Source organism: Emydura macquarii, unplaced genomic scaffold (genome assembly GCF_026122565.2).
Source record: "Emydura macquarii macquarii isolate MOO-44397 ecotype Brisbane River unplaced genomic scaffold, CSIRO-AGI_Emac_v2 contig_2432, whole genome shotgun sequence".
NCBI lineage: Eukaryota > Metazoa > Chordata > Testudines > Chelidae > Emydura > Emydura macquarii.
Genome location: NW_027132569.1, coordinates 3,585,243 through 3,601,973, shown reverse-complemented (window position 1 = coordinate 3,601,973; position 16,731 = coordinate 3,585,243). Strand labels below are relative to the sequence as shown.

The following is a 16,731-nucleotide window of genomic DNA, read 5'->3' as shown; positions in this document are numbered from 1 at the left end:
TCACAGTTACAATCTCATTGGGGAACACAGGGTTTTCTTAGCTAGGTTATAGCATAGTTTAGCGTAGTATAGATGAGAGACCTAAAGCTACTTAATTTGCCAATGCATCACAATAGAAATGTTGGTTCTCTGCTGCAGTGCAGCAACTTCTTTAAGCACCTAATAACATGCTAACCTCTAGTATTAGGCATATATCTTGGAAATCTTTCCAGATATGATATGCTGCATCCTCCATAAATGGTAAAAGGAACAGATAAGAGGCCAAAACTGGGCCCAAAAAGCCAGTTACACCTTACTTAATCTCTTTTGTTTTTAACTGGAGTGTCAACCTTGTTTGTCTTGCAAGACTTAATTTTCGTCACTGTTTCCACACCAACTGTATTGCAGCTTAATAGGTACTAAATATTTGATTTATGTGATGAGTGTAAATGTAACTTGTGTTGAAGTATTGCAGCTATCCACATCTTCCTTAGACCTATGTAATTCCCTTTGCGTGTGTGCATGCACTTGCTTTAATGCACACACCCTTCCTCTCCCTGAAAATTAGAGGAATGTAAAGACCTCAACCATTTTTGAACCATGTTTACTTTTGAAGAGTCCTAACCAGGATGAGATCATGGCCCCTTCGGAATCTGTTCCACAAACTTTCAAAACCTTATAGCTTGTACAATGGCTAATAGAATGGGAAAAGTGAGTGATGCACTGTTAAGTGCTGAAACGGCCTTTCCCAAAGAGAAGAATGTTATATTTTTAGTATGTGCTCAGTTAAATATCTTACAGGTCAGATGATGAAATACGTTCCTCTGAAAGGTGTTCCATCAGCTATCTATTAGCATCCCAAATTTTAGAACAAATCCTGCCTTCTCCTTCATGTCGGGACAGAGCGGTAGGCATAGAAGAAATAGTGCGGTTCCCATTTCCCAATGTGAGAAGTCCATGTGCCGTCGGGCTTGCTCACCCATGGTGCTTCCTCTTGTATCCATGCATAATGTTGCCACTATCCTTTGCCCCAGTACTACTAGCAGGCCGTCTGCCTCTCATTGGGTCTTCTGTGGCTCAGACCTCCGTCCAAGTCGCATAAAGTTCAGTCCCCGTTCAGGGTAACTAAAAATTCCAGATGAAAATCAAAACAAATCTGAATAATTCAGATAATAATTCTTAATAATCTGCCCCCTTCTCCTTCCAATTACAAACCTTATCTCAGGCCTCCCTCCCACAGAGCTTACTCTGCTCCCTATGGGTCTCTTCTGCCTGTTTATAGGCCCTAACGCTGCCCCCTATGGGATTCTCTCCACAAGAGAATATTGCCTCCTTTGCAGTGTCTCCCTGGGTCTTTGCTCCCTTTCCTGTGCCCGCTACAGGGATCGCTTTTTTTCCCTGTGGCCTTCCTCAGTCTGTCCACTTCAGACCCTTCTCAGAGAGTGGGGGAACTCTGCCTCTCCAGGGTCTTCTCCCCTCAGATGAGCTCAGCTCTGTTTAAGAAGTCCTCTGCAGCTGGGATCAGTCACTCTAACTCCATTACGATGAGCTGGGATCAATAATTACCTCTACATGGCTAGATCAAAGGGCAGACTGAGGGGTAACTGCTAGGTCATGGGCTAGGCTGAGTCCACCTTGCCTTGAAGGGCCAGCTAGCCTGTGACGTTATGTAAAACGTTTATTGCAGAGCTAAGCTCTGCATTCTCACATAGGCCATGGGCCTGGAGAGAAGTAGAGGAAAAATTAGTTGAATCCAGTAGTAAATGGATCCACCAGCCTTTATTCCCTGACATGTGTGCAGGATGGGCATAGGCTATTGCCATCTAAGGACTGTAGTAATGGCTGCTCCAAGACTTTGTGAGTAGGGGCTGAGTTCTTTCCTCCAACCCCCCCTTGCAATTCCTTACTGCGCTAAGGTTGGCTGCTTGTATCTTGTTAGAAGACAAGGATTTGACTGTAGAGCTATTAACTTCTTATAGTGACTTAAGACCACCAGATAGTTAGGATGTCAGAGTTGTTGACACTTACTTTGTTGTAGAATAGTTTTTGGCCTCTCTGTCTTGGTTACTGGAAGCTTGACCTGGTCACAGATAATAAAACAAATGACAGTGTGTAAATTGCAGAGTTTTGTGGTGCCAGTACTCTTTGTTACCCTTGGGATCTTGGATCTATATACCTAGCCATGGATGACATTTTAACTTGGTTGCCTGGTGCCAAATTTTGACAGCTACTATGTGCGTCTCCTAGGCACCTGGTAAATTCACATGTCTGATTCACTTTGAAGTGAAGTATTTGCAAGACCACGACTGACACATCTCTGAATTTTCATTTGAACCAAATACAGCTTGACCCATTTCTTTTGCACAAAGCTGCTGTGTTAGCTTGCTTAGAAATAAAAGAAAAAGAAAAAACAATTATCACTTATTTTGCAGAGATTTCTGAAGGGATTTGGGGATAAGATTTCTGCCAATTTTTTAACTGGTGCTGTATGTGTTTCACAAATCTCATTGTTCTCTAATAGCCTAAACATCTGGATCAAGCATCCCCCTCCAACCACTCTCATCACAATCATTGTAGTAAATTCAGTCCTATGAAAAGAGTAACTCATGCCTTAATGGCTACCGTCTATTTTTATTCTGTTTGTACAGTGCCTAGCACAACAGGCCCCTAGTCCATCACTGTGGCTCCTAGATACAGCCACAGTACAAATGGACAGAGAGAGAGAGGATTAATCAATTCAAAATTGTACCCAGAATCTTCTGAGTGATGATATGCAGCAATGCAACTGCAGCAATATCCTGTATATTTCTTTGTGAGTTCCTGATAGAATCATACCCACAGGCAAATTCTAATTATTATTATTTTATGTTTATTTTGTTGCAGTAGTTTCTCATGCATTCATTTAATGATTTTCTTTTTCCTCTTTAAAGGAAAACACCAGTGTTTTCATAAAAGGTATTCTGATCATTGCATCTTAATTACAAAGATGAGCATACTGCTAAAAACAATGGAAGTTTTTTAAAACTTGCCTTAAGTGTAATTAAAATATATTGTCAATCAAACCAAAAGCTGCCATCTTGGTATCTGATGATTATAGGGGGGGGGAAAAGAGACACACACACACTGCGACCCTAGACATTCAGAATTTTTGAAAAGTTACGGTTTTTACCTTTTTTTTTTTTTTTTTTAAAGAAAAAAAATCAGATGTAGAGAGAGCTTTTCCAGGTGGTTGAAAGATCAAATAAGGCGAAGACTGTTCATTTGCATTATTCAGCCACAGGTTAAATATATTTGTATTAATATTTTTGGTTTAGATCTGACATAAAACAGAATGCCTATACAAAATCTCTGAATGCCCTGTCAATCAATAACCTTACAATAACCATCCAGGAGTATTGATCCTAATATACAAATAAATTAAACCCGCTAGCTAGTGCTTCTTGGAAATCAAATGGGGTTAACCATTTACCTCAGCCAGCAAGCAAAAAGTACAGACAAAAATTCAGAAAAGAGTCTCATACCCAAACCAGAACCCGGAACATAATTGGATCCCTTGCCCAAATCTTTATCAAATATATAAATCATTCACTCTGGTAGTTTTTTGAGTGCTGGTTCCTAGGGGTTTCACTGAAGGGTGCGCATGCACTCAATGTGCCTCAGCCCAGAAACCCTTTGATAGCAATGTCTGTTGATCGATGCCTGTGCCCTTCGCCTCATTGTACTCCAAACTGAGGGCATAAGGGGTGGTGTGGACTGATGATCTCTCCAGTTCCTTTCTACCACTCGAGGTCTGAGACCGTATTTCTGTGTCCACAGCATTCCAGCCTTATGGCAGATCCTCCTTACATGAATTTTCACAGGGATAAGATAACTCTGAGGCTACATCCCAAGTTTATCACTGAAGTCCCCTCTGGATTTCACCTGAATCAGACTGTCCATCTGCCTGCCTTCTATTCAAAGCCTCATAATAATAGACAGGAAAGGAGGCTCCACTCTCTAGAGTATGCAGGGATCTAGCCTTTTATTTGTACAGGACAAAGCCCTTTTGGAAGCCTCCAAAATTATTCATCACCGTCATAGAAAGAATGAATGGGGAAACAATCTCTTTTCAGGCTGTTTACATGGATTTCCACCTGCATACTCTGTTGTGAATTTATGGGAACTTCTTCTCCACAGTCAGTCAGGACTCACTCAACTAGAGCTCAGGCTGCTTCGGTAGCTTCCCTGCAAGGAATTCCCCAATGGGATTGCTGCAGAGCAGCATTTTGGGGTTCCATTCACAGGTTAACTAGGCATTATGCCCTCGTTCAGACTTCTGCCAAGGATGCTTCCTTTGATTCAGCCATCCTATAATCTGTGGTTCAGAGCATTTCCATTGCACCCTCCTCCTCAATGAGAACGGCTTGGGAGTCCGCCACAGTGAATACCCATAGGGATCAGCACACAAAGAAGAAAGGAAGGTTACTTACCTTATAGTAGCTTGAGTTCATTCATCACCCACCCTCCTTCCTTTCTGCTTGGATCCTCTCTTGATTTGTGGAAGAGCAGGAACTGGACAGACAGTCAGTCTGCCTTGCCCCTCAGGCTCTGAACCGATAGCATAAGGAAGTGAAGGATGCAGGCCCAAACCGAAGTATGCTGCTATTGAAGAGTTTCCGGTCTCAGGTGCACGGAATGTGTGCTCACCCACAGTGACTACCCCTAGGGACCACACAGCTCAAAGAACTCCAGTTAACATAAGTTAGGTAACCTTCCTTGTTTGGTTGTGCCCAGCTTTAGGTCTTGTTCATTATGAGCACTTAAATATTGCAAATAAATATAGTTTAAAACAATAGAATATAGCTTCATTTCTTCCTTTTCTGTTTCTTCTGTTGTTGCTGATGGCGGATACTCTCACCTACAGTCACTTTTTATTATTGCGTGTACTTGATAGCATCCACTGTAGCAACTGAAACAGAATGCCAGACTGGGACCTCCGCAAAGAATCTTTCAATGTGCCTTTAAGATAGGGAGGCCAAATATATTTAATTATTCAAAATATTTAAATATGTTTTAGTTTTCAGTCCTTGGTTCAGCTCAGATTTGTGTATAGTAGCAGATGTGATTTAGTGGATGTTTGAGTTACATTTATGCATTGAAACGCTGTACCATAAATTTGCTTGGGACAATGAGGAATGATTTATCATTCTGATGGTTTTGTTTATATTTTTAAAATGCTAATCAATAATCTCTTATGGCGCATTCAAAACTCAGAATGATAAAACACAACATTTTACAAATTGATTTTGACATCAACAAAAGATTCTTACCCAGCTCAGCTGTTCCAGATCTCTTCTCAACCCCCATTCCCTTCCCTTGGAAAAGCCTGCAAAAACAGGTAGGCCTTACAACATTCCCAAATGCTGATAGGGAGGACCAAGGGAGTAAAGTAAATTCCAGAGCTTGAGGACTCCTGCCAAATAGCCAATTTAAATTAAGTGGGTGGTGTTAGGAGTTGCAAGGTAGTGCATTACAATGCACAACTACAACTCTGCTGAGCCATGTTTGCACACATACCTCTTTTGTAGAGGACTCTTGTAACAGCTGTGTGCTTGACCAGCTTGCTCCAGACATGCACAGGGAGAGAGCAGTCTCTAAGGCAGGCAAGGCCCAGCTACCTAGAATTCAGCTCATTTGCAATCTTGCTAGCTATCAGTGTGACACCCTTATTGTTGTTTTTCTTATACCCTATTGGTTTCAAGTTCGTTGGATCACAGTCAAAGCTTAGGGGAAACCCTGAGTGTTTTTGTACTGAAGGGAGGAATAGGGAATCCCTTTCCTTTTGTCAGAGTTCATCTTCTCTTCCCCCCCCCCCCCACCCCCCTGGTCTATCCCTTAAACAGTCATACTCTTTCTGTCTGGACGTTTACATTAATCATTTACTTGTAAATATATCTCTGAGGAACAAATTTTGTCTTAGGGATGTGCCAGATTAAAGCAAGTGTAATATAATTTAAAACACACACAGAAGAAAATCCCCGATCCAACCAGAGATGACTGGTAACTGCAGATGGGGGGGTGGGCATAATTTAAAAGTTATGGTGGTATGTAGCGGATTCAGGGCAGGTACTCAAGACACAAAGGAGTTTTGATTTCTAGAGCTACTTTTGATGTAATATTTTACGATTCTGTGTAATAGCAGATGAAGACTGTTCTAAAAGAGAGCGCACAAGAAGAAGCACTGGATCGCACTGGTGTGTTATCAATTTGAAGAACAGAGATATTTGCAAACCAGTCCTTTGATGTGATCTTTTAGAGCTCTTGTGATAATATCAGCACCCAATAATTATGTCAGGAATCGGTTCTAATTTAACCTTTATAAAATTATTTTCCCTCCCCATTTGAATCCGCTCTCTCTTCTGAGTTTACAAGGAGACATTGGCTCTCTTGGGCATCACAAGTACCAGAAATCTCATGCTTACCCTCCTGGTGGCTAGGATGTCTCTTCTGGCATCTGACTCTTCTGGTGTCTGTAGTATCACAGAATGATGACTACGGGGCATCATTAGCAAACCTGTAAAAACAGATTTCATGGCAGGAGGGATAGTGGTTTGAAAGAATTTTTGGAAAGTAAATTAAAACAGATTTCTCTGCTCAATCTCCTGTGCGCAGCCCAGTTAGCAGGGACGTTCAGGTCATGTTTCTGAGCTTGCCTACAATTACATTTCCTCTGTACAGTTCACTTTTAGCTGGAGATGGACCCAAAACTAAGACACAGAATCCAAACCACTCAGAAACATGAGGAAGATCAGATCTACGTCCAGATTTCAACTTTACAGCTCAGGTTTATATTTATGAGGGGCCGGTTCGGAACTCCAGATCTCTTGTGAAGTGGCTAGGGTTTGGATCTGGAATTTAGGAACTTGAATTTGGATCAAATCTGCTTTTGCTATTAACATTACAAAGTTTAATAGTGTGATTTTCCGGTTCTTAATTATTATTTATTATAGTATATTCTGGCATTAAGGCCCCAATCCAGAAAACTCTTAAGCATATGCTCAGTTATAAGCATGTGAGTAGTCCCGTTGAAATCTATGGACCTGCTCAAGTGCTTGGACTTAAGCATGTTTAAGTACTCTGCTGGATTCAGGCTTCTAGAAAAAATGAAATATATCATTGTCACAGTTTCAGGGGAACTGCAATTGTCTTTCCCCCCAACTTCCCCTGGCCCCTGCTGACCCCCACAGGCCCCCACCCATCCCTCCTGGCCCCGCTGCCTTCCCCATGCTCCCCAGCCTCTCCCACCTTCTGGTCCCGCTGCCTTCTCCCCACCCCCTATTATCCTGAGCTCCCTTCTGCAGCCTCGCACACACCCCAGGCAGGCTCCACTGTTAAACACTTCCCTGCTCCGGGCACCACCTAGCAGGGCTCAGCAGGAGTGCTCGGTGCCTTTCCCAGGCATGTCCCGCTCAGCTGAGCTCAGCCTGACTCACACCCTGCCAGAAATCTGAGGGGGAGCGTGAGACCCCACATGCCCCCCCCCCCACATCACCTGTGGGTCCAAGTAATTTACGCCCTCCCCCATTCTCCTCTGTTAATTATTCAGCAATGACAAGAGGGGGGAGGATATGTTAAGCATTGGCTACACACAAAAGTTGGACTACTTTATAACCGCACAACTGAAGCAGTTTAAGCTACGGTGTGGACACAGGTATATTGGTATAAAGGGTATAGTACTGTATAGGTTTTCTGGTATATGAAAGGGAATAAACTATACTGTTGTAAGGTGCCTTTATACTGGAATAATTGCTTCCACATGACGGGTTGTGTTAGTGTAATTGATTGGTTATCACTCCTCTCCCCCTCCCCCAAAAATCACACCCCAAACCAAAATAGTTATACCTGCACAAAAACTGTGTGTAGGCCAGATCTTAGTTACTCTGCTGAGCTCAGTGGAGTCTGTGAGGCATTTAGTGATGCTTCTTGAAGCCAAAGAAGGGGGTGGGAAATGTAATGGAGATGAACCCTTGATTCATTTTTAAACATGAGGGTACGTGAGCTGTATCCACTTCTTAAATGTTACTCTCACTTGTATTCAAAGCAATTTTGTTTTAAATATCAAAAAGCCACCAGTTCAGATTGAGTGCTTAGTGCCTGTCAGATTTTAAAAGTCAGCCAAACTGTTTTCTAAAAGAAAGCCAAAAAGGTGATTAGTAGTTATATCATAAATGGGAAGACATGGGAGCTCAATGGCACAAAGTCCACTTTCTGTTCTTTTTCTTTAAAAAAAGTTTTGTTATAGTCAGTAGGCTGAGAAATCCCAAGACCCGGAGAGTTAACTCAGTGGAACAGTAAAACTATCGTACAACTGAACTGGAGCAATATGGGAGCTTTAAAACATGATAAAATGTAATTAGCTAAACTCATCAACCCATGCAATACTGTACTTTGAACTGCACTGGTATGTTTTATGTAATGGTTCTAGTATATTTAGGTCATGTAAACATAACATTCACATTTTTGATATGCTGATCAAAACTTGTCTCTTTTCTTAAAGAATAATGTAAAGGGACAGATCCTCAGCTGATATAAATCAATGAATCGCCATTAATTTCAATGGACTTACTTTGTATCAGCTGAGAATCTAGCCCAATGATTTTGGAGGACTATGGAGGTCAGAGTTCAAACTATACTTTTTTTGTTTGTTTTTTTTGGGGGGAGGGAGGGTATTTTGTTTTGAAAGGGGGAAGGTGATGGGGTAGTCATAATTTCTTTGCAGATTGACTGGTCTGTTTTGAGTTGAGGAGTCCAAAGTCTGTCAAAAAGACAGCAGCGTACATTAGATCTATTCAAGTAAGTTTTATTTTTAGATAACAGCATATGCATGTTATTAATAAGTCTTGCAAATCTATCAGAAAAATTTACCAGCCCAGGGTACACCTTTTACCTGCATGATGATACTGAAAAAATTAACGTTTTATTTGCTACCAACTCGCCCCCAGCTCCCCACCTGAAAATCCTGTGGAAGTGGGCAAACAATTTTGCAAGTCTATATTAAAATTTTAGCTAATAGGAACATAGGGGTTCATTAGATTTTGTGTGTGTGTATCATATAATGACTCATGCTAAAAGCATTTTAACGATTATAAATATACATAATTTTAATTGGTTAACAATCCTCTTGAATTTTGAGTTTGGAGACTCAAGATACGCTGTATTTTTATTCAACAGTCCTCCAGGTAAGTTTTTCCTTTGTCTACAAAGTCTGTGGGAAAGTGCAAAAATCAGCGCCTGGTAATATCAAAATACACATTTGCATATTTTGAGAGATGATAAAGAGAATGTTCTCCTTGATATTTCTCAGTTTCATTTTTCTAGAATGTCAGAGGTTAAAAATTCTGATACCCCTGTCACATCTCATTACATGTACTTGTGAAACTTGTGCTTAACCTCTTTAAATATATTACTGTTAAATGAAAAGTCTTGGTTGTGCCTTCTTAAGAACTTTCATTGAATACCTACTCACAAATGTATTTTCTGTGTAGTATTTTCTGTGTAAACACATTTGTTAAAATAATCACTCTGTAACAGTGAAGATATGGGAATGCTTTGTTTGGAAGAGGTGGGAAGGAATTGGGAAAAGGATCAGTTATGGGGTTTGGTGTTCACTCATATTTTTAGCATGAGTCAGTCACTGTGAAATGTTCCCTACTGAATTATGTCAATGTACCATAAACCTAATTTGCAACATTCATGCGATCTAAGTTCTGAACTCTTCTTGAACAGAGATCAGCTAACAGTCATGTGTATGCCAATCTAATTTTCACATTTGACCTAAGGAAGGGTTTTAGCCTAATTGTCCCAGCAATTAAGAGGTAATTGATTATCCCATTTTCCTTCCTAGTTTGGTTTGGATACAAAAGAAAGAGGAAATGTGTAGTGGAAACTATTCAGGGTTGAGGGAGGTGACAAGTGCTAGCCAGAAAATGGGTAATTTTCACCAACATTTTTGAGAAAATACTGTCCTTTTTTCTGTAGAAAACTTTCAGCTAGCTCTAGTCATAACTAAGAACTTTCAATTGAAAGGTTTAGTGGTTTGGTTCAGATAAGCACTCACCAGTACTGGCTCTTATGTAAAAGCCATTCAAACTTCTAGAGACTCTGCTGATATAATGACCTTCCCAAGAGGCTCCAACTTCCTTCCTGGGCACAACCTTATTTCTGGTCTTTGAGGGAGAGACTCAAGGTCCTCCATCTCTCTCTGTGTTCCCACCAAGCAACTTCTTTTCTTTGAACTGGGAAAAACCCACATCTGGAGAATAAAGGTAACGGGGTCCAGCACCTCTCACAGCTAATTTGCAAGGCTCCACTGCTCTTTAATTCAAATTTAACATAGCTTAAGCACTACAATATAAAGAAATATAAGATAATGTGGTTAGGGATAAAATAAGAAAAATAGTGATCTCCATTCAAAAGTCAATAATTGCCAATAGACTGTACACCGTTATTACACTGTACCATATACACTATTATGCGATGTATGTGGATGCTCCTGTCACTGAAATATATCCACCCCGGGGGTGGAAGGTGGTTGCTTTTTAAAAGCAACCAATAACACAATACAACAGTTCAGGATGGAAATGGAATAATGCTTTATCCAACTAGGATTACAGGAAAACATTGGGTAGGCTGAATGTAATTATTCAAATTGGAGTTTATCCAAAATAACTCTGATCTTGTGAAACATGCTATGGGATTTTTAATGGTCACAAGACGCCAGGAGAAAATCTTCCCCCACGTGACTAGCCTGAGGTCATTCATGGAGCTTGAGACAGAGGAGGAAATAGACCCCCACATCTTCTGAATGCAAGACCGGTGCCTTACCCAGCAAGACCTCCTTCCTTGAATCCTAATAGTTTGGTGACCACCACAAGAAAAAGTAGTAATTAAGCATTTCATATACATGACCTTCACCTCTCCCATCACCCCCTCTGTCTTTTTAGAATAATAGGAATTAATGTTGAAATTTCCCATTAGTTCATCTAGACTATCATCTCCCTCACCGAATGCAGGTTTGTTTATTATGGTATGTTCTTGAACAGCTTTAGTGAAAGGAAGGCCATTGCTATTTTGTGGTGTGAGAAACCACAGAAATGTCAACTATTGACCTTTGCTCATGACTTCTACACAAGCAAAGAGATCTGTGTCCATGCCCTGGCTGATTCAAAATGACCTTGACAAATTGGAGAATTGGTCTGAAATCAACCAGATGAAATTCAGTAAAGATAAGTGCAAAGTACTTCACTTAGAAAGGAAGAATCAAATACACAAGTACAAAATGGGGAATAACTAGCTAGGTGGTAGTATTGCTGGAAAGGTTTTAGGGATTATATAGTAGATCACAAATAGATAAGAGTCAACAATGTGATGCAATTGCGAAACAGGCTAATATCATTCTGAAGTATATTAGCAGGAGTGTTGTATGTAAGATACAGGAGGTAATTTTCCTGATCTCCTTAGCACTGGTGAGGCCTCAGCTGGAGTACTTGTGTCCAATTCTGGGTGCCACACTTTGGGAAAGATGTGGACAAATTAGAGAGAGTCCAGAGGAGAGCAACAAAAACGATAAAATGTTTAGAAAATCTGACCTATGAGGAAAGGTTAGAAAAACTGGGCATGTTTATTCTTGAGAAAAGAAGACTGAGGGGGGTACCTGATAAGTCTTCAAATATGTTAAGGGCTGTTATAAAGAGAATGGGGATCAGTTGTTCTCCAGGTCTGCTGAAAGTAGGAGTAGAAGTAATGAACTTAATATGCAGAAAGGGAGATTTAGTTTTGATATTAGGAAAGCCTTTCTAACTATACGGGCAGTTAAATTCTGGAATAGGCTTCCAAGACAGGTTGTGGAATCCCTGTCATTAAAGTTTTTTTTAATAACAGGTTAAACAAATACCTGTCAGGGATGGTCTAGGAATATTTGGTCCTGCCTCAGTGCTGGGGGCAGGATTAGATGACCCCTCAGAGTCTTTTCCTTCCCCACATTTCTATGATTTACATCTCCTCCAAAAGATGGCATCTCCAGTACCCTGATGCCCTATTAAGCTGTGTAACAAATTCTCAATTATTCTCATTTTTTAATTTTTTTTTTTTTTTTTAGCATATAGAGTGCAGTAGCTCTGGTTGGCACATGCTTCTCAGATACTGAGAGATATGTAACTGTTCTTCAGTCTTATGAAAAAGTTATAAATGAACTAAATTTCTTTAGGCTAAAAAGCAAATCAATTCCCTATGCATTTCCCATTCTTGATTCTCTACAATGATTGAAATGCAGCAGACTTTATACTAAACAGATGCCGTTAGTTTGCCCAGGGGCATCATGTTCCATGTTTTTAATAAGTTATGTCATAGATTGGGAGCTTGCATACTTCTAAATTATTCACTACAATATTTTAGGTAGTTTAGTTTGGTATCTTTATCTTAAGTCGTCTTTTTGATGGATTTATATTTTCAACTGTAAACAATCAACACACTTTCAGAGAAGGAGATTATGTTCTCATAAAATGCCAGTCATTTTGTTTCCTGATTTGTTGAAGAATTAAAAATAAAAATGTATTGTTTCACACATGCTGTACATTTCATCAGCTGTTGTCAGTTGATATTGCTCTGTTGATCTCTGATTTACACCAGCTGAGGATCTGGTTCCAACTGTCCTTGTGTCATAGGAGGAGAGAACTTAAAAATTAGGATCCACAATTTAGGTAGGCATATGGGCTTGACTCAAACAAAAGACAGAAATGATGAGTGAAGGAGGTCTGGTTTTCTGACTGAACAAGCAATGCTAAGAGATGCTGTCAAGAGTAATGAACCATGGCCACTAAATGTGGTGAGATTTCTCTTGCTTATAATTTCTTTGTTGTAGTCTCTGGGTCACTTAAGATCATAGAACCAGGCTAGAAATTTGATCTATGTAAGCAAACTGTGTTTATGTGACTGTCTTATTAGTTGGTTTTAACATTGCTTGTAGATACCAACAAAAGAAATGCTCATATTTTAACAGCTAAAGAAAATTGACTGGGTCTAATATTGATAGTGTATATTTGCCAGGAAAGGGTATTTTATCCACGTACATTTTATCTGGCCTAGAGCTGAGGACAAAGAAAAGAGAATTGTGTGCAGCACTTGACCTAGAATGCAGTTCTACTTTGAAAAGTGATAGTAAAAATGGCATTGTAAAAATGGCATTCCCTATTTATGGCCTCTCAGAAACTTTCCTATTAAATGTGCTTAGTTTATCAGTGAAACAATGTTTTTTCCCCAAAACTACCAGTTTTGCAATCTCAGCCAAGGATCTGAAGGTCTAATTGTGTTCTCTATGGTTTGCACATCACTCTGCTCCACTTGAAGAGTGTTATAAGTGTAAAGAAGGTACGGCTGAGATGTTCACTGTTATATTTTGTGCCTTAAATTTAGATGTTGTGCAGGGTACATAGGTGTTTCCTGTGTGTCTGTCCAACCCATCCTTGCAAGCGACACACCATCTGGGAATTGACTCCCTAATGCATGTCTCAGGCAGGGCAGGCTTCAGATGTTCTTTTTTCATTACCTCTTTTCACCTTCCCATTGCAGTCTCTGTGAAATTGCCAAACAGCAGGGATGGTCTACATACAGTTTTTGTATCAACTTTAACACTGTTGATTTACACACTGATATGGTTATAGTGGCACAACACCTCTACAGTTCTACCAATATAAAGGTGTTTATGTCAGTATTACTTATTTCCATAAATGTGCCAAAATAAACTATACTGCTATACTATACTTTATATTGTGCCCACTCTAGAGGAGTGGTGCCACTTTAATTAATTGGTTAAAAAAAAAAAAGTGTGTAAACCAGCCTAAGACTCAAGAGGTCTGAATCAAAACAAAATGTATTAGAAACACAGAATGATCAGATTTAAGCATAAGAATCAGTCTACAGAACATATCTTGGGTATGTCTACACTGTAACAATACACCTGTGATAGGCTCTTGTCACCTGACTAGGCTCAGACTGTGGTACTATAAAATTGCAGTGTAGATGTCCCCCTTCACAGGATCCCAGAGCCCAGGCTCCGGTCTTTGCCCAGTTGTCTACAATGCAGTTATATAGCTCCACAGGTAACCCTGACTCAGCTGTTATGGGCCAATCGCAGGTGTTTTATTGTAATCTAGGCATACCCCTAGTCTGGAATTCTGCAGAGCTCATCTATGTATGTTCCCTTTAGATTTAGCTGATGTTACTGTCTGTGTTACACTCCCCCATCTTTCCTGATATGCAGAGAATATAGGTGTCTCAGTCTGAGATTATGGCTCTTTAGCTCAAGCTATAGCAGACTCATGCTTTGGGCTCTAGAGGTCCACCGCTACTGTTCAAGATGGCGGTTGTTACACTAAGAAAACAGTTTCTCCCATCTGGGCCTTTCAGCCACCCTAAGTCATGTCATCTGGTTTTCTCTTCCCTGTCCTCGACTTCTGTGGTCCTGCGTAGTGTGTGACTATTTTTTATGTTAACGGTGAGGTAGAATTCGCTGTCGTAGCAGGTATGCTGGTTGAGCTTATTTATACCAGCATTTCAACCATATGATATTTGGTCGGATTTATCACTTGAGGGGAAGTGTAATAGTTAGAGCTGGGGAAAAGCAGGACTTAATTGTCCTGAGAATTTTGTCCCTATTTTTAATCAATATTCAAAATTTCAAAGAAAAAAATAGTTGAAAAATTTGAATTTTTGAAAAATGTCAGACAGCTCTTGTCTGTGTTCTCCATACAAAGGCTATCATTGTCCCCTACATCTTTTAATATTTCTTCCTTCCCCCCCTCACATCTAGCTCCAGAGGTATTTCCCAGATTCGTCTTTAAAATCTAGCATTTCAAATGCCCCCTTGATCACACCTGCCCCTTACAAAGCGTAAAATGTTTGGATGTAGGTTTTTGTGTCAGTGTGAGCCTGACTCAAGTTCAGTCAGTCTCTTAAAGCAACAGGATGGCTATTTATGTAGAGTTTTCTCTTCCTCGTGTTTCTACTTGTATATCAAATATGAATTATTGACAGATCACAGCCAACCTGTCACATACATTTACAGGTAAGGGGTTCTGCAGATGGAAATTAGTTAATAATTCTCTTGATGTGAATGAAGAATCCTATCTCAATCTCTTAAAGTTTTATTGGCTGTTCTGGGCCAACAAAAAAGTAGTCAGTGAAGTAAGTGGATCCAACTGACTAAACATAGGGAGTCGATTGATGGAATGGGAATTCTGTGTCACAGTTGCAATCACTTTTGTGATCATAAATGCACTTTTTAAAATCTCTCACAGCTGGGTCGTGAACAATGAAATTGCTGTTTCTGAGTGACTGGGGAAATTTCTGTGTGTTAGAATGTTGGAAATGGAGGCCTGGTCTACACCTTGAAATTCGGTTGGTATAATTACATCACGCGGGAATGTGAAACCTACACCCCTGAGCAATGCATTTAAACCAACTTAACCCCTGGTGTAGACGGTGGAGAACCTATTCCAACAGGAGAACCCCACCAGCAAAGGTAGTGTCTTCACTGGAGCGCTACAGCAGCACAGATGCAGTGTTTTAAGAGCAAACAAGCCCGAAAACACTGAAAAGGAGGCCCTGATAAGACTATGTGTAATGAAAGATAAGAATTTGATAGTTTTATACCCTTGAGTCTTATTCTTTGTGAGAAGCTGCTAAATGTTACTTTTAAGAGCTGTTGAAGTATAGTTGTCTAGAACTCTTCAAATGTTCACATCTACATAAGCCTTGAACTGCATGGAATTTATTTTAAACATAAACTTCATATTTGCTTAATCAAAATATTCACTAGCAAACTTGGGCAGATTTGTGGTTTTGCTTCCAAAGCATGTGGAATTAAAGATTTTTGCAATGTGGGCTGAAAGTTACCAAGTTTGACCTGGTTTCAACTGTGTTTTGCTTTGAGTTTCTGGATTCATTCAAACCCTAAGCATGAATTTGAAATTTAGAAATGCAAACCCATATGGATCAAAACCTGAGAAAATGTATACATGAACCCCTGCAAAATGAAGCTGCTAAAATTTGCACAGCTCTACTCAGGACGCTTTGTGTGCAGAAGACCACGACAGCCAACAAAGTTAATCTATTTTAAGTATTACCTTCTGAATTAAGTAATTTTCACTCATCTTCATTACATCTTTGATATAGTCCCATGTGTATTATACAGTTAGACATACTGGTGTATGTTAGTATATACATGTGTGTTTCTCCACATATCTTTATTAAATGTAAAAAATAATACTATGATTGGGATTTTCAGAAGCACTTAAGTGACTTAGGAGCACAAGTCCCAATGATTTTCTATGGGATTTGTGCTCCTAAATCATTTCTGCTTTTGAAAAGTCAGCTTGATATAATTATAGAACTAAGTGATTGACATGCCTGCAATAATAATTGAGTTTAGACTGGGAGCTCTTCGGGGCATGGACCATCTCCTTGTTCTGTATTTATGCAATGCTCAGCACAATGAGGTGCTGGTTCCTTACTGGGGCCTCTAGGCACTATGGTAATACAAATAAATAATAATGAGATTGATGGCTTTTGTGCAGCTATTTATGGTGTAAACCTTATTATCTTGTTACAGAATCATGTAAACCCAGCAATGGATTTTACACAAACCCCCCCAGGAATGCTAGCCCTTGACAACATGCTGTACTTTGCCAAACACCACCAGGATGCTTATATCCGGGT

At 39.9% G+C, this 16,731-nt stretch overlaps 1 protein-coding gene across 3 annotated transcripts in view; it reads left to right on the top strand.

The window, feature by feature from the left end:
- ELMO1 (engulfment and cell motility 1) overlaps window positions 1–16,731 on the top strand; it is a 434,299-nt gene that overhangs the window by 194,525 nt on the left and 223,043 nt on the right. For 2 of the 3 annotated variants that reach the window (XM_067562513.1, XM_067562515.1), the window contains one exon: window positions 16,625–16,729. The exons of the other annotated variant lie outside the window; for it this stretch is intronic. In XM_067562513.1, the coding sequence (XP_067418614.1) occupies window positions 16,625–16,729 (105 nt within the window). The remainder of the gene's footprint in view (window positions 1–16,624; window positions 16,730–16,731) is intronic. 3 annotated transcript variants of the gene reach the window in all.